Source organism: Peromyscus maniculatus, chromosome 19, assembly GCF_049852395.1.
Source record: "Peromyscus maniculatus bairdii isolate BWxNUB_F1_BW_parent chromosome 19, HU_Pman_BW_mat_3.1, whole genome shotgun sequence".
Classification (NCBI taxonomy): Eukaryota; Metazoa; Chordata; class Mammalia; order Rodentia; family Cricetidae; genus Peromyscus; species Peromyscus maniculatus.
In genome coordinates this window covers 25,610,584-25,628,265 of record NC_134870.1, presented here as the reverse complement: position 1 = coordinate 25,628,265, position 17,682 = coordinate 25,610,584, and the positions used below count along the sequence as shown (strand labels likewise).

Genomic DNA, 17,682 nt, shown 5'->3' with positions numbered 1-17,682 from the left:
CGCCCACAGAGAGGCTCACAACCATCCCTAATTTCAGTTCCAGGGAATCTGAGCCCCCACTTGTGACTCCCCACAGGCACTAGGCACAGACATTGTGCACGAACATACATGTAGGCAAAACACACTCACAAAAAAATAAATCTCAAAAGATTTTTTTTTTCTGAAATTCTTAAGCCCATGGTAGCAGTTTGAGAACCAGGTATGGCTAGTGACTCCCTACAGGACAGTGTAGACTGTAGACTTTGTCCACAGCAGGGTGTTCTATTGACTGCTTCTCTAGCCAACATCCCCTCTCTGTTTTGTTTTGTTTGTTTTGTTTTTGTTTTTAAGATTTATTTATTTATTATGTGTACAGGAGAGGATGCCAGATCTCATTACAGGTGGTTGTGAGCCACCATGTGGGTGCTAGGAATTGAACTCAGGACCTCTGGAAGAGCAATCGGTGCTCTTAACCGCTGAGCCATCTCTCCAGCCCCTTGTTTTGTTTTTGAGACAAAGCCTCACTATGTAGCTCTGGCTGTCCTGGAACTCACAGAGGGCTGAGATGAAAGGCATCAGACATCACGCCCGGCTTGTTTTATTTTTTTAATATAAGAAACTTTATTATATTTGTACAAGTGTTTGCCAGCATGTGTATCTGTATACCCCTGCATGCAATGCCTGTGGAAGCCAGATGATGGTGGATCTACTGGGACTGGAGTTGTGGATGGCTGTGAGTGCCATGTGGGTGCTGGGAATTGAACCTGGGTCCTCTGGAGGAGCAGTCAGTGCCCTTAACTGCTAAGCCATCTCTCTTGCTCCCCACCCCACCCCCGGCTTGTTTTTATAAGGTTTTGATTTTCATTTTTTGGTTTGGTTTTGTTTTGGAGATAAGGTAGCCTTGTCCAAGCTAGCCTTGAACTTGCTATGTATGAAAAGATGACTGAATTTTTTATTCTCCTGCCTCTACCTCCGAAGTGGGAGGATTAAAGGCTTTCCATGCATGTTAATTAGAAGCACACACTCTTTCCATTGAGCGGGTTTTGTAGTTTTGAGGCAGGCTTTTCTATGTAGGTCAGGCTGGTCTTGAACTCACAATCTTCCAGCCTCCTGAAAGCTGAGGTTTCCAGTTTAAGCTACCACGCCCAGTCGTTTGTTGCTGCATTGTTGGGGATGCAATCCAGACTAGCTCTTCCCCGGCAAGCGCTCCACTCCCTGAGCCACACGCCCCGGAGGCTTTCTTAAGGCCGGTCCTCGGCCTTGTTAACAGAGGAAGTCCCCGCCCCCGGTTGCTAGGGTGCTCTGTGGCGTCGTATTCTCATTGGCTGGCGACGGGTAGGGCACGCAGCCGGAGGCCATTTCCAACGAGCTGGCGGGGGCGAAAGATGGCGACGCCCCTTGGGTGGTCGCAGGGGGGCTCCGGATCTGTGTGTCTCGCCTTCGATCAATTGCGGGACGTGATTGAATCTCAGGAGGAACTGATCCACCAACTGAGGAATGTGGTATGCAGCCAGAGCGCGGGGAAAGGCCCCACCGGCAGGGGCGGGACCAGGCCCTCTTTGGAGTAGGGGGCGTGGCTAGAATATATTGCGGAGGGCGTCATCCTGGGGGCGGGGCTCACCTGGCTGCTAGAAATGGAACCAAGAGGAACCGGGTGCCTTGCTGAACTTAACCTAAATCAGACGACGTTCCCCACTCTGCCCGGTTGCTGAAGGGACTGGTAGATACTCATTGAACCTCAGTGTCTCCACGTTCAGTGGAGATGACCTCACTGACTCCGCAAGGCCTCCTGAGCACAGAAACCAGATCATTCCATAAGCCTCACTCCTACCCAGTGGCAAATGCAGTGCTAATACAAATCTGGCCCTTTCATGGTGCTGGTTTAAGGGTCTCCAAACCTTTCAGTGTCCGTTTGTTTCCAGCCTGAGCTAATGGGTGCCAAGCATTGGCGTCACAGGTTGCCTCCCTGCTGGCCAGCAAGAGCTCATAGTTTTTGTTTTTTTCTGTTTTGGTAGCATTGTTGAGATATTTCTCTAGCGCAAAAAAAATAAAAATAAAAATAAAAAAACCTAGCTTCACATCTATTTTTCACTCTAGGGCTGGAGAGATGGCTCAGCCGCTAAAGGCTAGGCTCACAACCAAAAATATTTTTCACGCTAATGATTTTTAGACAGTGTCTTCCCTTCTGAGAAGTTAGATTCGAGGGGGATTATGAGAGGCGTGCTCTACCTATTTCAACAAAATGTATGCTTCTGTGGGCACTCAGTTACCTTCAATTCCCCGATGGCTCCCAGATCTTTCTCTTGGCAGCTCACTTTGGCATGTGTGTCCCACCACCTGGAACATTCTTTCTCTAGTGATCATATTTAGCAGCCAGATATCAGGATTGATGTCACTTTCTCTGAGAGCAATCCTGATCCTTCCTAAAGCTGGGTCCAGGGGTCCCTCTGTGTACCCCAGTCCCTTGGGCTTTCCCCCACGACATACAGCATTAAGTGCTAGGGTTGAGCCGTCTCCAGGAGGCTGGTGGCTCCTTGCAGGCAGCAGTTAGAGCTGGGCCTCCGTAAATCTGTGGAGCTGAGTTCTCCCGTCCTAAGGCCTGACTGAAGTCCTGGTCATCATTTCATTATTCGTCCTTTGTCCTGGTCCTTAGAGGGCTCCCCCCCACCTTAGTCCCAGCCCCTTCCTGAGCCTGGCTCTGTTGCAGATGGTTCTCCAGGATGAAAATTTAGAGGGCTCCCCCCCACCTTAGTCCCAGCCCCTCCTGAGCCTGGCTCTGTTGCAGATGGTTCTCCAGGATGAAAATTTAGAGGGCTCCCCTCCCACCTTAGCCCCAGCCCCTTCCTGAGCCTGGCTCTGTTGCAGATGGTTCTCCAGGATGAAAATTTAGAGGGCTCCCCCCCACCTTAGTCCCAGCCCCCTCCTGAGCCTGGCTCTGTTGCAGATGGTTCTCCAGGATGAAAATTTAGAGGGCTCCCCCCCACCTTAGCCCCAGCCCCTTCCTGAGCCTGGCTCTGTTGCAGATGGTTCTCCAGGATGAAAATTTTGTCAGTAAAGAAGAGTTCCAGGAAGTAGAGAAGAAACTGGGGGTGAGTAATGGCCTCTGCAGACTCCTAATTTTCTCCCATTCCCCAAGATCCCTGTGTCTGGGCAGAGTCCTTGAGCACTGGCCTTTCAGAACCTCAAGCCCTTGTACTCCGGTAGAGTTTCCCTGCACCCTGGCTTCAGCATGCACCTCTGAGAAAGGAGGTTAGTTAAGGGATCCTGAGAGACCCAAGGAAGCTTGGGATAAAGAGGGATAAACCTCCCCTGCAGGAAGAGAAAGCTGCTCATGCCAAAACCAAAGCCCTCCTGGCCAAGGAAGAGGAGAAGTTACAGTTTGCCCTGGGAGAGGTGGAGGTGTTGTCCAAGCAGCTGGAGAAAGAGAAGCTGGCCTTTGAGAAAGCGTGAGTGAGTGGGCCACAGGAAGGGGCGTGGCGGTTGGAGGCTCCTCCGCCTTCTGCCTGCCCACCCTTTCATCTTCACTTCCCTGCGCAGGCTCTCCAGTATCAAGAACAGAGTCCTGCAGGAGTCTAGCAAGAAGGACCAGCTCATCAGCAAGTGTAATGGTAGGCGGGAGGCACGTGCTGCCCCCCACGTTAACATACATGGGCTCTTTCCCAACAGCCCAGTGCCTGTGCCAAAATCAGGGTTCTACCCCAACTTCTGCCCCCGGCTGAGGATACAGGCAAGTCCAGGCGGGTCACACCTTCGAAAATGCCTTCAGGGACCAGGCAGGCCACGGAAATGATGGATGAAATCGGTGTGCGGTATTCTTCACAGCCATAAAGAAACGGGCTCGCTCCCATTTTTCTTGAAACATACAACCTTCTTAGTGCACCTTTTGTTTTTTCCCATTTTTGATAAGTGTTAGAAATCGTGTACCCGATTGATAACCTTGCTTCTAGAGGAACCATAGAACAAGCGCAGTCCTACTGCGAGCTGGTCTTAGGATCAAGGGACTCGGTAGGAATGGGGGACTCATGAAAGCCATACCCCTCCCGTGAGAACAGAACCCAGGGTCACCAGATCTTTAAAAGAAGAATCTAGAAGCCAGGTGTGGTGGCCCATGCTTCTAATCCCAGCATTCAGGAGGTGGAGGAAGGAAGATTAGGAGTCTGAGGCCGTTGTTGGCTGTGTAAGACCTTGTCTCAAAAACAAAAAAGAATTCTCAAGTCATCTTTAATGGAAACTTCCAAATTGTTAGTGTAGGCAACTCACTTAGGCAATTTGAAAGTGTTTTATTCACTGAGTAAAATATGTCTGGGCCACCGGATTTCAGCTCTGCTATGTACATGTCTTTGGCAATTTGCTCTGACCTGGGCACGGCTGTCCTAGCCTTCAGGAACACCTTTCATTTTCAGAGACTGCTAAACTCTTGTTACTTAGCCTATGAAGCAGCCATAAATTCCATGCATGAAATCTGTTCATTCTTGTAGCAGATCTTGAATAGGCCAGAGACCAGCCTGAGCCCAAGATGGTCAAGGTCCCTTCCTGGTGAGGCTCCCCCATGGGGCGCCACATAGTCCTCAGGCACTCACAGCCTTCTGCGATACACCACACTCTCTAAGAAATGCCAACAGGCTGCTCTCTTGATCAGGGCAAGCAGGCTGACAGGCGTCATGGGTGTCAAGGCCTTCTGAAGCCTAACAGAGTCACTGTCTTCATACCCACTGGGTCCCTCCACCCCTGGGTCCTTTCCACCTCTCTTAACATCTCCCCTACCTAGACAACTGGAGTTATTTCCTGGTATAGCCAGAGACATCTTTTCTACCAAAATCAGCCCAGGCCCTAGGGCTCTCCATGTGTCATGGGGTCAGGGTCTGGCTGCCTCTCCACAGAATGTCCTGCACCTCTCTAATGGGCTACAAGCCCTTACCTAGCCAGTAAGAACCTCACTTTAATCAATACTCCTACCTGATCCTTTGTGATTTAAGTTCTGTTTTTATATTTACATAGCTCCTTTCTTTTTCCTTTTTTGAGACTGGCTGTCCTAGAACTTGGCATGTAGACCAGGCTGGCCTTGAACTCACAGAGATCCTCCTACCTCTGCCTCCAAATACTGGAATGAACAGGTGCCACCATGCCCAGCTAGTCACACAAATTTCTAGTTCTTTTCCAAAGGAGTTTAGATGTAATTAATCCGATTATCCCGATGACCTTGAGAAGCAGGCTCTGGCCCCTCCTGTCATGCAGTGAGTCCCTAAGTCTCCCACCTTGACCTGGGTCTCTTTCCTGTTTTCTACCCTGTGCCTCTGGGACCAGATTTCCTCCGAAATCTAGATGCACCAACATTTCTGCCTGGCTGGAGCTTGTGTTGGGGTTTCCTCCCTTTCTCCTTCCTTGTATATGTACTTCCCTGATTGTATGTGCGTGAGTGTGCAAGGTCCAGAGGTCAAAGTCAGGCAGCTTCCTCAGTCACTCTCCACATTATCATGTTTTTCTTTTATTTTATGTGTATGAGTGTTTTGCCTTCATGTATGTATATATCTGTACTGCATGCATGACTGGTGCCCACAGATACCAGAAGAAGGCATCCAATTCCCTGGGACCGTGGGAGCTGCCATATGGTGATGGGACTTGACAGCCTCCTCTGTAAGAGGGACAGGTGCTCCTAACCACTGAGCTAATTCTGCAACCCCCTGACATATTTTTTTTTTAAAGCAGTGGTTTTGTATTACAGTTTCTTGTGTGTTTGTGTGTGGTGTGTATGTGTGCATGTGCATCCCACAGCATATGGGAGTGAGGGAAAATTTGGCCTTCACATTTCCATCTACTGTGTGGGTCCTGGAGATGGAATGCATGTCCTCCAGTTGCCAGCCAGAACTTTAACCTGATGAGCTATCTCACTGGCCCACTGCCCTATTTCTTGTGACAGGGTCTCACACTGAACCTGAAATTTGCCAATTTTGGCTAGACTGCAGAGACCCAGAAAGCACCCGGAACCCACTGTCTTGACTTCCTCAGCACTAGGATTACAGGGACACACAGTTGCACCTGGTTTCTTATGTGGGTGCTCGGTATCCAAATTGTGGTCCTCACATTTGATGTACAGCAAGTACTTTAGTAACTGAACCACCTCCTCAGCCCCCATTCCCATTTAGTTGTCTGTGTTCATGTATGGGGTGTATGCATGTGTGCACATGCACATAGAAGCTGGAAGACAACCTCCAGTATCATCCTGAGGAGTGGTACCCACTTCCTTTAGGAAAGGCTCTCTCACTGGCCTGAAGCTTGTAGACAGGTTTCTTTCCCTCCTGCCAGTTCCCAAATAACCAACACAGTTATTTATCATATTAAATATAAATCAATATTAATTATAAATGCTCGACCAATAGCTCAGGCTTATTACTAACTAGCTCTTACAACTTCATTTAACCCATTTTTATTAATCTACATTCTGCCACATTATCTTTTATCTTGCACCTCCTGTTTCTTCTCTGTGTCTCACTGGTGACTCCTGACTCTGCCCTTCTTCCCAGTATCCTTAGTCTGGTTTTCCCACCTAACCTTATCTTGTCCAGCTATTGGCCAATCAGCTTCTTTATTAAACTAATCACAGCATTGCTGTGGAATAATGCTTTTGTACACTGGTTTAATAAAATGCTGATTGGCCAGGCAGGAAGTATAGGCAGGATAAGCAGATAAGGAGAATTCTGGGAAGAGGAAGGCTGAGTCAGGAGACGCCAGCCCACTGTCCAGGGAGCAGCATGTAATGGCACACAGGTAAAGCCACAGAACACGTGGTGACATATAGATTAACAAAAATGGGCTCAGTTTAAGTGTAAGAGCTAGTCAGTAGTTAGCCTGAGCTATTGGTTGAGCAGTTTTAATTGATATAAGCCTCTGTGTGTTTACTTGGGTCTGAGCGGCTGTGGACTGGGCAGAACATAGGAAAACTTCCAGCTCCATGCAGACTGGGCAGAACACAGGAAAACTTCAGCTACACAGCATAATTTACACATTGTAGAGAAGATTAACTCCACAGCACAAGCTCACCAATTTGGCTAAGCTGGCTGGCCAAGAGAAACCAGGATCCTCCTGCCTCTGCCTCTCCAGCACTAGGATGATGAGCATAGGCCACCACAGCCAGCATTTCCCATGGATTCGTAGACCTCAGTCAGATTCTCATGCTTGCAAGGCCAGCGTTTTACAGACCAAACTCTTCCCCAATTCTCACTCTCCATTTTTTTTTTTTTTATATTTCTCTAACTTAATGACAGATTTTTTTTTTAGGTTTATTCACCTTACTATTTTACATGTATGGGTGTCTTTTGTACATGTGCACTCTGTGTGTGCCTGGTGCCGTCAGAGGCCAGAAGAGGGCATCAGATTCCCTGAAATTAAAGTTACAGAAGATTGTTAACTATCATGGGTGTTGGGAATGGAATCCAGGTCTCCTGGAAGAGCAGCCAGTGTTCTTAACCATCCAGTCCACGATCCAGCTTCCTCACCCCCCCCCCTTTTTTTTTCTTTCGAGACAGGGTTTCTCTGTGTAGCTTTGCACCTTTCCTGGGACTCACTTGGTAGCCCAGACTGGCCTCGAACTCACAGAGATCTGCCTGGCTCTGCCTCCCAAGTGCTGGGATTAAAGGCGAGCGCCACCACCGCCCGGCCCTCACCCCCTTTTTTGAGAAGGGTTCTCATGCGTCTCCGGCTGGCCTCAAACTTGCTATAGAAGGACTCTGAGCTCACTCTCCCGCCATTGCCTCCCGAGTGCTGGGTTCCCGCCATGTGTCACCACTCCTAACACTTTCCTGTCTTTTTCTCTCTTCAATGGTTCTGGGAATCGAACCCATAAGCTTGCACTCTACCGGTGAACTGTAATCCCAGGCCTGTGCAGCCTTTTAGTGAGTGGGATGTTCCACCTGCCCCTGCGCCCCATGTGATCAGAATTTTCCAGGGCTCCATCGAAGGAAAGTTATATAAACGAGTGCTCTCAGATCCATATAGGCACCTTGGATTTTTGACCCAAGACACAGAAATCATTGTATCGAATGTGTGCTTTATTAGGAGAGAGGCTTTTCCATCGCCGTCGTTACTGTCCTCTCCATGCTCCCTTGGAAGAGGGACTATTTACATATGAGTTACAGGCTCTAAAAAGCAGCTAACCCAGCATGCTAACACTACCTCATCAGTGTGAGCCTTCTTGAAGTGTGTGGCCTCATCCTGTTCCTCTTCTGTCTGTCATTAGTTTTTATTTTCTTCTCTCTCTCTTCTTCCCCCCCCCTCTCTCTCTCTCTCTCTGTGTGTGTGTGTGTGTGTGTGTGTGTGTGTGTGTGTGTGTGTGTATGTGTATGTGTTTATATGTGTGTACTCACATGCCTTATACATGGTAGGCAAGAATTCCAGTTATGAGCCAGCCCTCAACTAAGTCTTTATTTTTATTTATTTATTTTTTCTGTTGTGACAGTTAGCCCAGGCTGGCCTCAAACTTGGTAGGAGACCTTGGACTCCCAATACTCTCACCTCTGCCTTCCAAGTGCTGGGATCACTGGTAGGTGCCAACACCCTCAGTGTAGTTTCTGAGTTTTGTTTTTTGAGGATTTTTTATTTTTTTAGATTTATGTGTATGAGTGTTTTGGCTGCATGTATGTATGTGTACCATGTGTGTGCCTAGTGCCTGTGGAGGTGAGAAGAGGATGCCCAGATCCTCAGGCACTAGAGTTAACATAGTGAAGAACCACCATATGGGTGCTGGGAACCAATTCAGAGTCCTCCATTAGAGCAGTCAGTCTTAACCACTGAGCCATCTGTCCAGCCTTTACTTCCTGCGTCCTAACTCTTCTTCTGGGGAATAAGCACATGTCTGATGGGGTCAAGGACCTCATCTCCCCCCTCAGTCCCTGGGAGCACAGGGCTGGGCATCCAGTCTGTCCCTAATAGGTCTGGTTGAACAGAGGTGGCCAAAGTTGATGTTTCCAATCCCAGAGTCCTTAGGGCCGTCTTGTTCATCCACTCCACGGTACACAGATCTCAGGGCCTGGCACGGTTTTAGGTCTTAGGGATGGCAGTGAAGAAGACAATAGTCCCTGTCCTTGTGGGCCTTATGTCCTAGTTGTAGAAAGACAAATGAGTGACATCTGAGATACATTAGACTTGGGCACAGGAGAAAAGGACAGGAAAGGGTGCTAGGGAGGCCAGGGCTTGCCGTTTCTAGAGCAGGGATCTTACCAAGGAAGTGTCAAGACCCAGGGGCAGCAGCTAAGGGCCAGGGCTTTGGCCTGCTTCTTTGCCAGGGTTTTGCCCATCCTCACCTGAGTGAGGTCTGTAATAGAGTGGTAAAGTTGCTGACATAATCATGGTTTCTACTCCCAAGACCCCTTACATTTGCTGATACGGCAGAGCCTTGTGGTGAGCACCTTGAGGTAATCCCAGAGCAGAAGGACCAAAAGTTTAAGGCCTACCAAGACTACAGAGTGAGTTTAAGGCTAGCCTGGTCAACTTAATGAGACTCTGCTTCAAAACCAAGTAGAAAGTAGATGGGTGTGGTGGTGCATGCTAGCTAGCACTTGGAAGGCAGAGGAAGGTGGATCTCTTGCATTCAAGGCCAGCCTGGTCTAGATGGGGCAAGTCCCAGAACATCCAGAACTACATAATGGAGAGACTCTGCCTCAAAAAAAAAAAAAATAGAGGGTAGCACACCCTTAATCGCCCCCACTCAGGAGGCAGAGACAGGCGGATCTCTGTGGAGTTTGAGGCCATCCTGGTCTACAGAGTGAGTTTTAGGACAGCTGGGCCTATGTAGAAAGACCATGTCTCACAAAACAAAACAAAACAAAACACAGACAAAAAACCCAAAAAGGATTGGGCATGTAGCTCAGTAGTAGAGCACCTACCTGTCATGTGTAAGGCCCTTGGTTCAGTCTCCAATACAGAAAGACACTCTTCATACTGAGGTACTGGCAGCCGTTCAAGGATAACCTCTGAGCATCAAGAGCAAAGTTCTGAAAAGCCTCCCAAGGGAAGCCTCCCTCAGCTCAGGAGGGGCCCGAGAGATGGGAACCACCCTCCCCCCTGCCTCTCTCCCCCACAGAAATTGAGTCTCACATTATAAAGCAAGAAGATATACTTAATGGCAAAGAGAATGAGATTAAAGAGTTGCAGCAAGTTATCAGCCAGCAGAAACAGATTTTCAGGTGAGGGGCCGGGCCAGGCTTGGGGGTTGTTGATGGAAGTGGGGAGCCTGACTTCTGGCCCCTCCCCAGGGCCGTCCAGCCTACGACCAGCTGGCTCCGTTGCAGGAATCACGTGTCTGACTTCCGGATCCAGAAGCAACAGGAGAACTACATGGCCCAGGTGCTGGACCAGAAGCATAAGAAAGCGTCCGGAACACGTCGGGCCCGTAGCCGCCAGTGTCCCAGGGAAAAATAAAATGCTGGTTGTCTTCCTGTTCTCTAGCTGTAATGCCCAACTTCTACCGTCTCTGTTCTGGGGAGACAGCTCTTTCCTTCCACCCCTGTGTGTCCCTGCACCTCTCCAAGAGCAAATCAAGGCACCAGAGCTGCATGGGGAAGAGGTCTGGTGACTACCACCACTGTACAGCCTCTTCTGAGCTCAGGAAATGCCGCTTACGACTCCTGCCCTGCTGCTGTACTGCTTTGGGACAGGGTAGAGCTGATGGGAATGGGGTGGGAGCTGGGTCTTCTGGTCTAGCAGGAACTGCTGCTTGCTTTTGGTGCTTAGTCCTTTTCTCCATACACAGCCCAGGTTAGCCCAGTCACACCCTACCTGGACTCCAATAAATGTGATTCTCCGGGGTTGGCTATAGGGCTAGGGAAGAATGGAGTGTGTGCGCGCAAGCGCGTGTGTATGTTGGTGTAGCTTGAGCAGACACTTTAAAGACTGGGCTCCAGGACCGCAGTGAATCTTAGAAACCAGAAGCCACCCAGGTAATAACACATGTATGAGCCGGGCGGTGGTGGTGCACACCTTTAATCTCAGCACTTGGGAAATGGGTAGGCGAATCTCTATGAGTTCAAGGCCAGCCTGGTCTACAGAGCAAGTTCTAGGACAGCCAAAGCTACACAGAGAAACCCTGTCTCGACCCCCAAAACAAGTATAAAAGAAGAAGCGTACTATATACCAGCCATACAAATCGCTCCTACACCTTCTTGTACTTCAGAACAAAAACCTTCACAAAGAGGACGTAAGTTACAAAACCAAAATCAGGAAGGGGACCACAGCCTGCTCAGGTTGCTCAGGCAGGCCTTGATAGGATGAAAGGTTAAATCCTTTCAGAAGCCTTCACCGAGGGTGCCCCTAAGTGATCGTGGGGAACGGGGTCCACAAGACTACGATTGCTTAAGACTGGCCTGTGCTGGGTCAGTGTGAGGGTGAGCGAAAAGAAGGCAGGTCCGGACTCCGCCTCAGTCTCAGGGCCAGCTGGGGCCTGAGTCATAGCAGGACCTTCAAGCCAGGAGTTAAGGGCAAGTGGTGTCCCATTGTCATAATGACAGCTGGTGGCTGCTTCCCTACCGGGGAAGGAAGTCATGTCGTGGGCCACTGGAGTAGGAGCCTTGTGAGCCTGGGACCTCTCCAGTGGTTGGTTTGTCTCCCAGGTTCCTTCTGGGTGCTAAGAGGCTTTGTGATATCCCCGCTCCAGCTCCTCCCTATTGGTCTCCCCAAGAGCAATGAGTCTAGCTAGTCCTAGCTGAGTTAGGAGAGTCATTCTGATTCTCCTTGTCCTACCAAAGGTGGGCGTGAGGGAAGTCAAGGAAGCAGAGGGATTGTAGCTAAGGAAGCCAGGGAGGAGTTTCTTTGTGATGGTAAAGACTTGGGGGCTGAGGATAGGGAACTTCAAGATTTCACACCCTGAACCTCTCAGGTAAGCCCCTTGCAAGGCCAGAGTTTTCCCACCTGTGACAGGTGGCGTTGGGCCTAGCTGCTTGCTGCTTTCCAAATCTAGGCCTGCCTTCCTCTCACCTGCCTGTCAGCCAAAGTCTGGAGCCCCAACCCCGCCTTCCGCCTGTGCTGGAGAAAGTTCGTTCGGCAAAGGGCTTTCACCCGGTAGGGCCCAGGGCTTAGGTCTCTGCTGCCAACGCCGCTAGCTTCGGGCTGGACACTGGCGCTTTAAGACGCTTTGACCCCACGGCATCCAGGCGGGGCGGGGACAGTGCAGGCGCCACCGGCGGAGGCACCAGGGGAGGTAGTGCTAAGTGTCCGGCCCACCATGCTGACTGCGCTCGCCCCGCCAGCCCTTCCTGGGCTCTCAAGGCGGCTGCCTGGCCCTGCAAGGCGTCAGGATTCGTCCAGTTCGTCCGGCTCGTACCACACAGCTCCGGGTTCTCCGGAGCCCCCGGACGTTGGGCCGGACACAGAAGGCCGGGGGACTTGGCTCTGGGTGGCCCCTGGGCGGGGGGCGGGCGCGCAGCCTGTCCTGTCCGTCAGCGCCCAGAATAGCCGCCAGCATCACTGCTCCGGCTCGGGTTTCCCGCGAGGCCCGGGCTCCTCCGGGCCGCAGCCGCCCCGGCCCCAGCTGCGCATGCTGCCGTCGGGGGAGATGGAAGTCATCTTCGGCGCGGGGCCTCTGTTCAGCCGCTCGGACGCGGACGATCTGGAGGAACAACCGCCCATGGCGCCCGCCTTCAGCAGTGCCCTGCTGCCCCGGTCAGCGTCGCCTGTCTCAGTCTCGCCGCAGCCGCAGGCCCCCGACGGGGGCTCTCGCTGGGCCACCTACCTGGAGCTGCCGCCCCGCGGGCCCAGTCCTGCCGTCTCAGGCCAGTACGAGTGTGTGGAGGTGGCCCTGGAGGAGCGCCCCGCGCCCGTTAGACCCCGCACGGTACCCAAGCGCCAGATCGAGCTGCGTCCGCGGCCTCGGAGTCCCTCGCAGGACAGTCGCGCGCCGCATCCCCGACTGCTCCTGCGCACCGGCTCCCTGGACGAGTCTCTGAGCCGCTTGCAGGCCGCCGCGGGCATCGTGCAGACGGCGCTGGCCAGAAAACTGGGCTCTTCCGTCCCGGCCCCCAGCAATGTCACTTTTAGGGCCACCGGGAAGCCAGAACCCACGACGAACTCTCAGGAAACGGCACACAGCACTCGTGTGGTCCCGGAAGAGGCCAAGTCTCGGCCACCCCGCGCCCACGATGGTTCCGCCCCCGCCAGAGCCCCGCGGCCTTGGCCCAGCCTCAGAGAGCGAGCGATTCGGCGGGACAAGCCGGCGCCCGGGACCGAACCGCTGGGTCCAGTTAGTTCCAGCATCTTTCTGCAGTCGGAGGAGAAAATTCAGCAGGCTCACGAACAGGAATCCAAGACTCAGTTTCCCCGTGAGACTCCCGGTCGAACCGTACCGAGGGCACGGAGTCCTCCCTTCCATGCTAGAAGCTCCCGGGTGGTTCCCAGCAGGGTTGTGAGGCCTACGAGTCCATCCCCTCCGCGGCAGGCTCCAAACGGGGCGGGGCGGGGTCCTCGCTGCCCGTCCCCCCAGAACCTGGCACAACCTCATAGGGCTGTTTGGAGAATGAATAACCTATCCTTCCCTGAAACATCATCTGAGTGGGAAAATCGGGATGCGGCCGTCGAGGAAGTCGTCAGCAGAAGGAGCCCTTCCCCTCCACCTCTTCCCCAATGGACTCAGGGTGTCACTAGAGTTGGGAATCCGTGTCCTGAAACTCCTTCTCAGTGGAGGGTGCGGCATTCGATAGACGGAGATGCAATAGGGCTGGGTAGGGACAGATCTCTGCCAGCCCTGCTCCCACGAGAGTCACCTGGTCATCCTGTCGAAATGAACAGCCCATCGCCCCGAGAGACATGGGGTCCTAGTGCGCAGGGCTCATCGACGGCATTGTGTCAGGAAGCTATGAATGGTGTAACTCAGGAGCTGGAGCCGCCTGCACCATCAGCACCCGGGACCCCAGAACTCACAGAGGCGCAGTGTCTGCTCACACTGGAAAATGAGGATATTGCCTTCAGAGGCAGGCAGCCGTCTCCAGTTCTAGATACTCTGGAACCGCCCGGAAGTCATCTCACAAGCATCCTGGACGACGATGTGTGCCCAGAAGCCTTGGCCTCGGGAGAAGCGGCTTCCGGGCGTCCGCGCGTGACCATTCCGCGGCCGCGAGACGTGCGCAAGATGGTTAAGACCACTTACGCGCCAAGCTTTCCTGCGGGAACCCCAGGCTCCGGGCTTCCCGCGCCTCCTGCTGACGCCTGCGGGGAGGAGGGCGATGCATCCAAAGCGCACCAGCTCCCGGCGCTGGAGTCGCCCGCCCCGGCTCATTACACTTCCATCTTTCTCAAGGACTTTCTGCCGGTAGTACCTCATCCCTACGAGTCTCCAGAGCCTTCACTCCATGCAACCTCTAAGGATGTCTCCCACTCCAGCGGGGTCCCGAGGCGGAGGGCAGAGAACAGCACCGCGAAGCCTTTCGCTCGCAGTGAGATCCGCTTGCCTGGCGCTCTAGCCTTGAGCCGTCGTCGGGAGAAAACCCCGGGTGTCCAAGGACGCGGTGCTGGGGGAGAATCTGACCGAGATGCTGAGGCCCAGCGCCTGGTCCCGGACCGCGAGGGTCGGACCAGCCCCTTAGGAGGCGCTCGTACCTCAACCCAGAGGTCTCCTTTAGGGTCAGCCGAGACCCGACCTCCTCGCCCCGGCTCCCCGCAGGCATGTCCCAGGTCGAGCGTTGGGGCGGCACCCGAATTGGAGACACCCCTTGTGGCTCCTGCAGCTGCGGTCCAGGCGCCCCTCCCGCGGGAGCCTCAGGCGCCGGCGGCCAGGACGGCTGCACCGCTCCCGCGAGCGGCCTCTGCGCCTCCCACGGACCGGCTGCCTCCTGCATCCTCCCAGGGCACGCGGAGGCTTCCAGGAACCGCGCCGCCGGGGAAGGTCCTCGTAGACCCGGAGAGCGGTCGCTATTACTTTGTGGAGGCTCCGCGGCAGCCGAGGCGGCGGCTACTCTTCGATCCCGAGAGCGGGCAGTACGTGGAAGTGCTGCTGCCGCCCTCGCCCTCTCTCTCCCGGCCGCCACGACCGGCCTATGCCCCGCTGGCCCTAGGGCCCGGCCTCTACCCGCCGGCCTATGGGCCTATCCCTGGCTCACCACTGTCGCCCCCGTCCCCCAACCTGGCGGCCCTCGGCACTCTGCAGCTACCCTGGGCCCCTGAGGCTGGGCCCCTGGAGGGGATGTACTACATGCCCTTGAGCGGGACCCCCAGTCCGGCTCCACCGATGCTCTTCTGTGCCCCGCCCTCCAGTTCCGGTCCCATCCAGTCCAGCAAGGGTCCCGTGTTTCCTTTGTGAAGCCTAAGGTCCCGATCCCCATGAAGTTGTGTTCCCTAGAAGGCTTTGGAAGTTCTGATTCCCAGTCTCTTAATTTTTCCTTCTATCAACTCTTTGGCTAGTTCCAGCCAGTGACCAGACCGGAAGTGACCTTAAGAGACCATATCTGCTACCTGGTCTGATAGTGCTGAACATCAAATAGCTAATGTTTGGATGCCTATGTCCCGCGCCAACAAAAATGTGTATCCCTTCCCCCAAACCTTCCCAGGGTGTGCTGAATGTGTGTATGTGTGTATGCAGGCAAGCAAGTGTGTCAAAGCGAGACCACTAAGAGATGTTGGGGTTTCCCAGAATAGCAGGTGTGGGAGTCGCGGGGCCAGGGCCGCCTGTGGTGGTGGTGGTGAGCTGTTGGTATCTCCCTAACACTGGGTCCCGTTGACTGGAGCAGGACAGTGAGTGTTGCAGAGATGGAGAGGATGGATGCCGGCCATCAAATCGGGATTTGAGCCTTGTCCTGGGAGGTTGTGGAAGAACGCAGTGTGGCCCCAGGCCAGCTTGGGGCTGAGAATGGCAGCCATGAGGGGAGTAAGTGGAGGCAGAGCATGGATGTTGTATGAGGAGATGTGGAGGGTAGGCTTGGAACTGGAGGTGAGAGGACAGAGTGAGATGGCCCAGGATTGCTGTGGTCCCTGTAAAGACAGCCAAAGGGAGAAACCATTCATTGGCAGAAAGGCCTGCAGAAGGGTCTAGGAAACGAGGAAGAGGAGTGAAATGATTCTTCTCCGGGCTCTCTGTTGGTTGCTGGGGGTGACTAGGGACAAGTGGTGAATGAAAGAATGTCAAGGGATCAGTAAATACTTCTCTTGGCTAGCCGTCACTAAAGATTGACAGGGCAGGGAAATCCAGAAAAACGAATCACTTTAGTTTTGGGAATTGTGGTTGTTTAACCAAAATGGAGGGGCTTTACAAAATGGTGTGGCCACAGCTAACAGTCCACAGCGTGGAGCCTAGCTCCTCCTCAAGCCGGTGTCTGTCTTCTGTAGACCCCGGAGGGAGCTGAGCTAGCTCACCTTGAAGGTATTCCACCCAGGTAGAGAGCAAGTGAGTTGAGTCCCCAGGATGACAAGAGGGAGGAGGGCTGGGGTGTCATCAAAGGGGGCGTGCTCTCGGTGACTGGAAGGTGGGCTAGAGCTGGCAAGAGAAAGCCAGGTGTGGGGGTGCATAACTTATCTCAGCACTCGGGAGGCAGGGGCAGGCAGATCTCTATGAGTTCGAAGCCAGCCTGGTCTACAAAGTGAGTTCCAGAACAGCCAGGGCTATATGCAGAGAAACCCTCTCTCAAAAGACCTGGGGGGGGGGGTGGCAGGAAGAAAGATGTTCTCATATGGAGAGGAAGGATGTTCCCATATGGAGAGGAAGGATGTTCCCATATGGAGAGGAAGGATGTTCCCATATGGAGAGGAAGGATGTTCCTTTATGGAGTAGGCCAAGGGCCCTGATTCCATTCTCCATGCAGAGGGAACAGTGTCCACTCAGGGACTGGTCCTTCAGGCTGTTCACAGCGCAGGAAAGACCCCAAACCCATATTCCACCTGCCCTGAGCCTGGGGTAAGCTGAGGGATAGAGTACAGCCTCTGTGAGGTGGGAAGTGATTTCTGTAGATTTGAGCCTAAAATGAGTGGACCTTGCTGGAGGGGTGTCTGGGGAAGGACAGTCCCCGCTAGAAGCAGGGTCAAGGTTGACAACTGATAGGTCTCTGGTTCCAAGGCTGTGCAGCCAAGTTCCCTAGGGTCCTCTCCTAGCCTTGCCCTGGACTGGAAATCGGTTAAAACGCTGAGTCAGAATGACCAGGACATCTCTCCCACAGACGTTGATCCCAATGGCATAGAGGGACCAGGGCCACCCCTGGAGTGGGTCCTCTTGTCCTGGTGCGCAATAAATGGCCGACCATGGGAGCCGTGGTGACAGAAATAACAAGTGTATGGTCCTTATTTCCTGCTGCCTCCCTTTGACAACAAATGAAACAAAACAAAAACAAAAAATCTTTTCCCCTGGTATGGTGATACCTACCTTAAATCCCAGTACTTGGGAGGCAGAGGCAGGTGGATTTCTTTGAGTTCAAGACTAGCTTGATCTACAGAGCAAGTTCTAGGACAGCCAGGGCTGTCTCAAAAAAAGTCATATAAATAAATAACCCTTAAAATATGTATTTGTATTTTATAAGTATTCGCCTGCATGTATGTGTGTGCACCACATGCATGCCCGAGGCCCATGAAGGCCAGAAGAGGGCATTGAACGCCCTGGAACTGGAGTTACAGATGGTTGTGAACCACCATGTGATTGATGGGAACTGAACCCAGGTCCTCAGAAACAGGAGCATTTGCTCTTAACTTCTGGGCTTTTTTCAGCTTGCTGCATCCTCCTCCTCCTCCTCCTCCTCCTCCTCC

The 17,682-nt window shown here is 52.9% G+C and overlaps 2 protein-coding genes across 5 annotated transcripts; both read left to right on the top strand.

Annotated features, from left to right (window-relative positions):
- Nucleotides 1-1,242: 1,242 nt before the first annotated feature.
- Nucleotides 1,243-10,561, top strand: Spata24 (spermatogenesis associated 24). 4 transcript variants are annotated; one of them, XM_016009300.3, is made up of 6 exons: nt 1,260-1,481; nt 3,003-3,068; nt 3,295-3,425; nt 3,517-3,587; nt 10,055-10,157; nt 10,227-10,413. In XM_016009300.3, exons 1-6 carry the CDS (start codon nt 1,365-1,367, stop codon nt 10,390-10,392), a joined length of 654 nt encoding a protein of 217 aa, XP_015864786.1. In that variant the 5' UTR covers nt 1,260-1,364; the 3' UTR covers nt 10,393-10,413. The 4 variants fall into 4 exon arrangements, with proteins under 4 accessions (XP_076411108.1, XP_076411109.1, XP_015864786.1 ...); XM_006991033.4 differs by having other exon boundaries at nt 1,271-1,481; nt 10,263-10,413; XM_076554993.1 differs by lacking the exon at nt 10,055-10,157 and having other exon boundaries at nt 1,243-1,481; nt 10,227-10,561.
- A 147-nt stretch (nt 10,562-10,708) lies between these two features.
- On the top strand, nt 10,709-17,440 carry Prob1 (proline rich basic protein 1). Its single transcript, XM_006991032.4, has one exon. It carries the CDS (start codon nt 12,191-12,193, stop codon nt 15,254-15,256), a length of 3,066 nt encoding a protein of 1,021 aa, XP_006991094.1. The 5' UTR covers nt 10,709-12,190; the 3' UTR covers nt 15,257-17,440.
- Nucleotides 17,441-17,682: the final 242 nt, after the last annotated feature.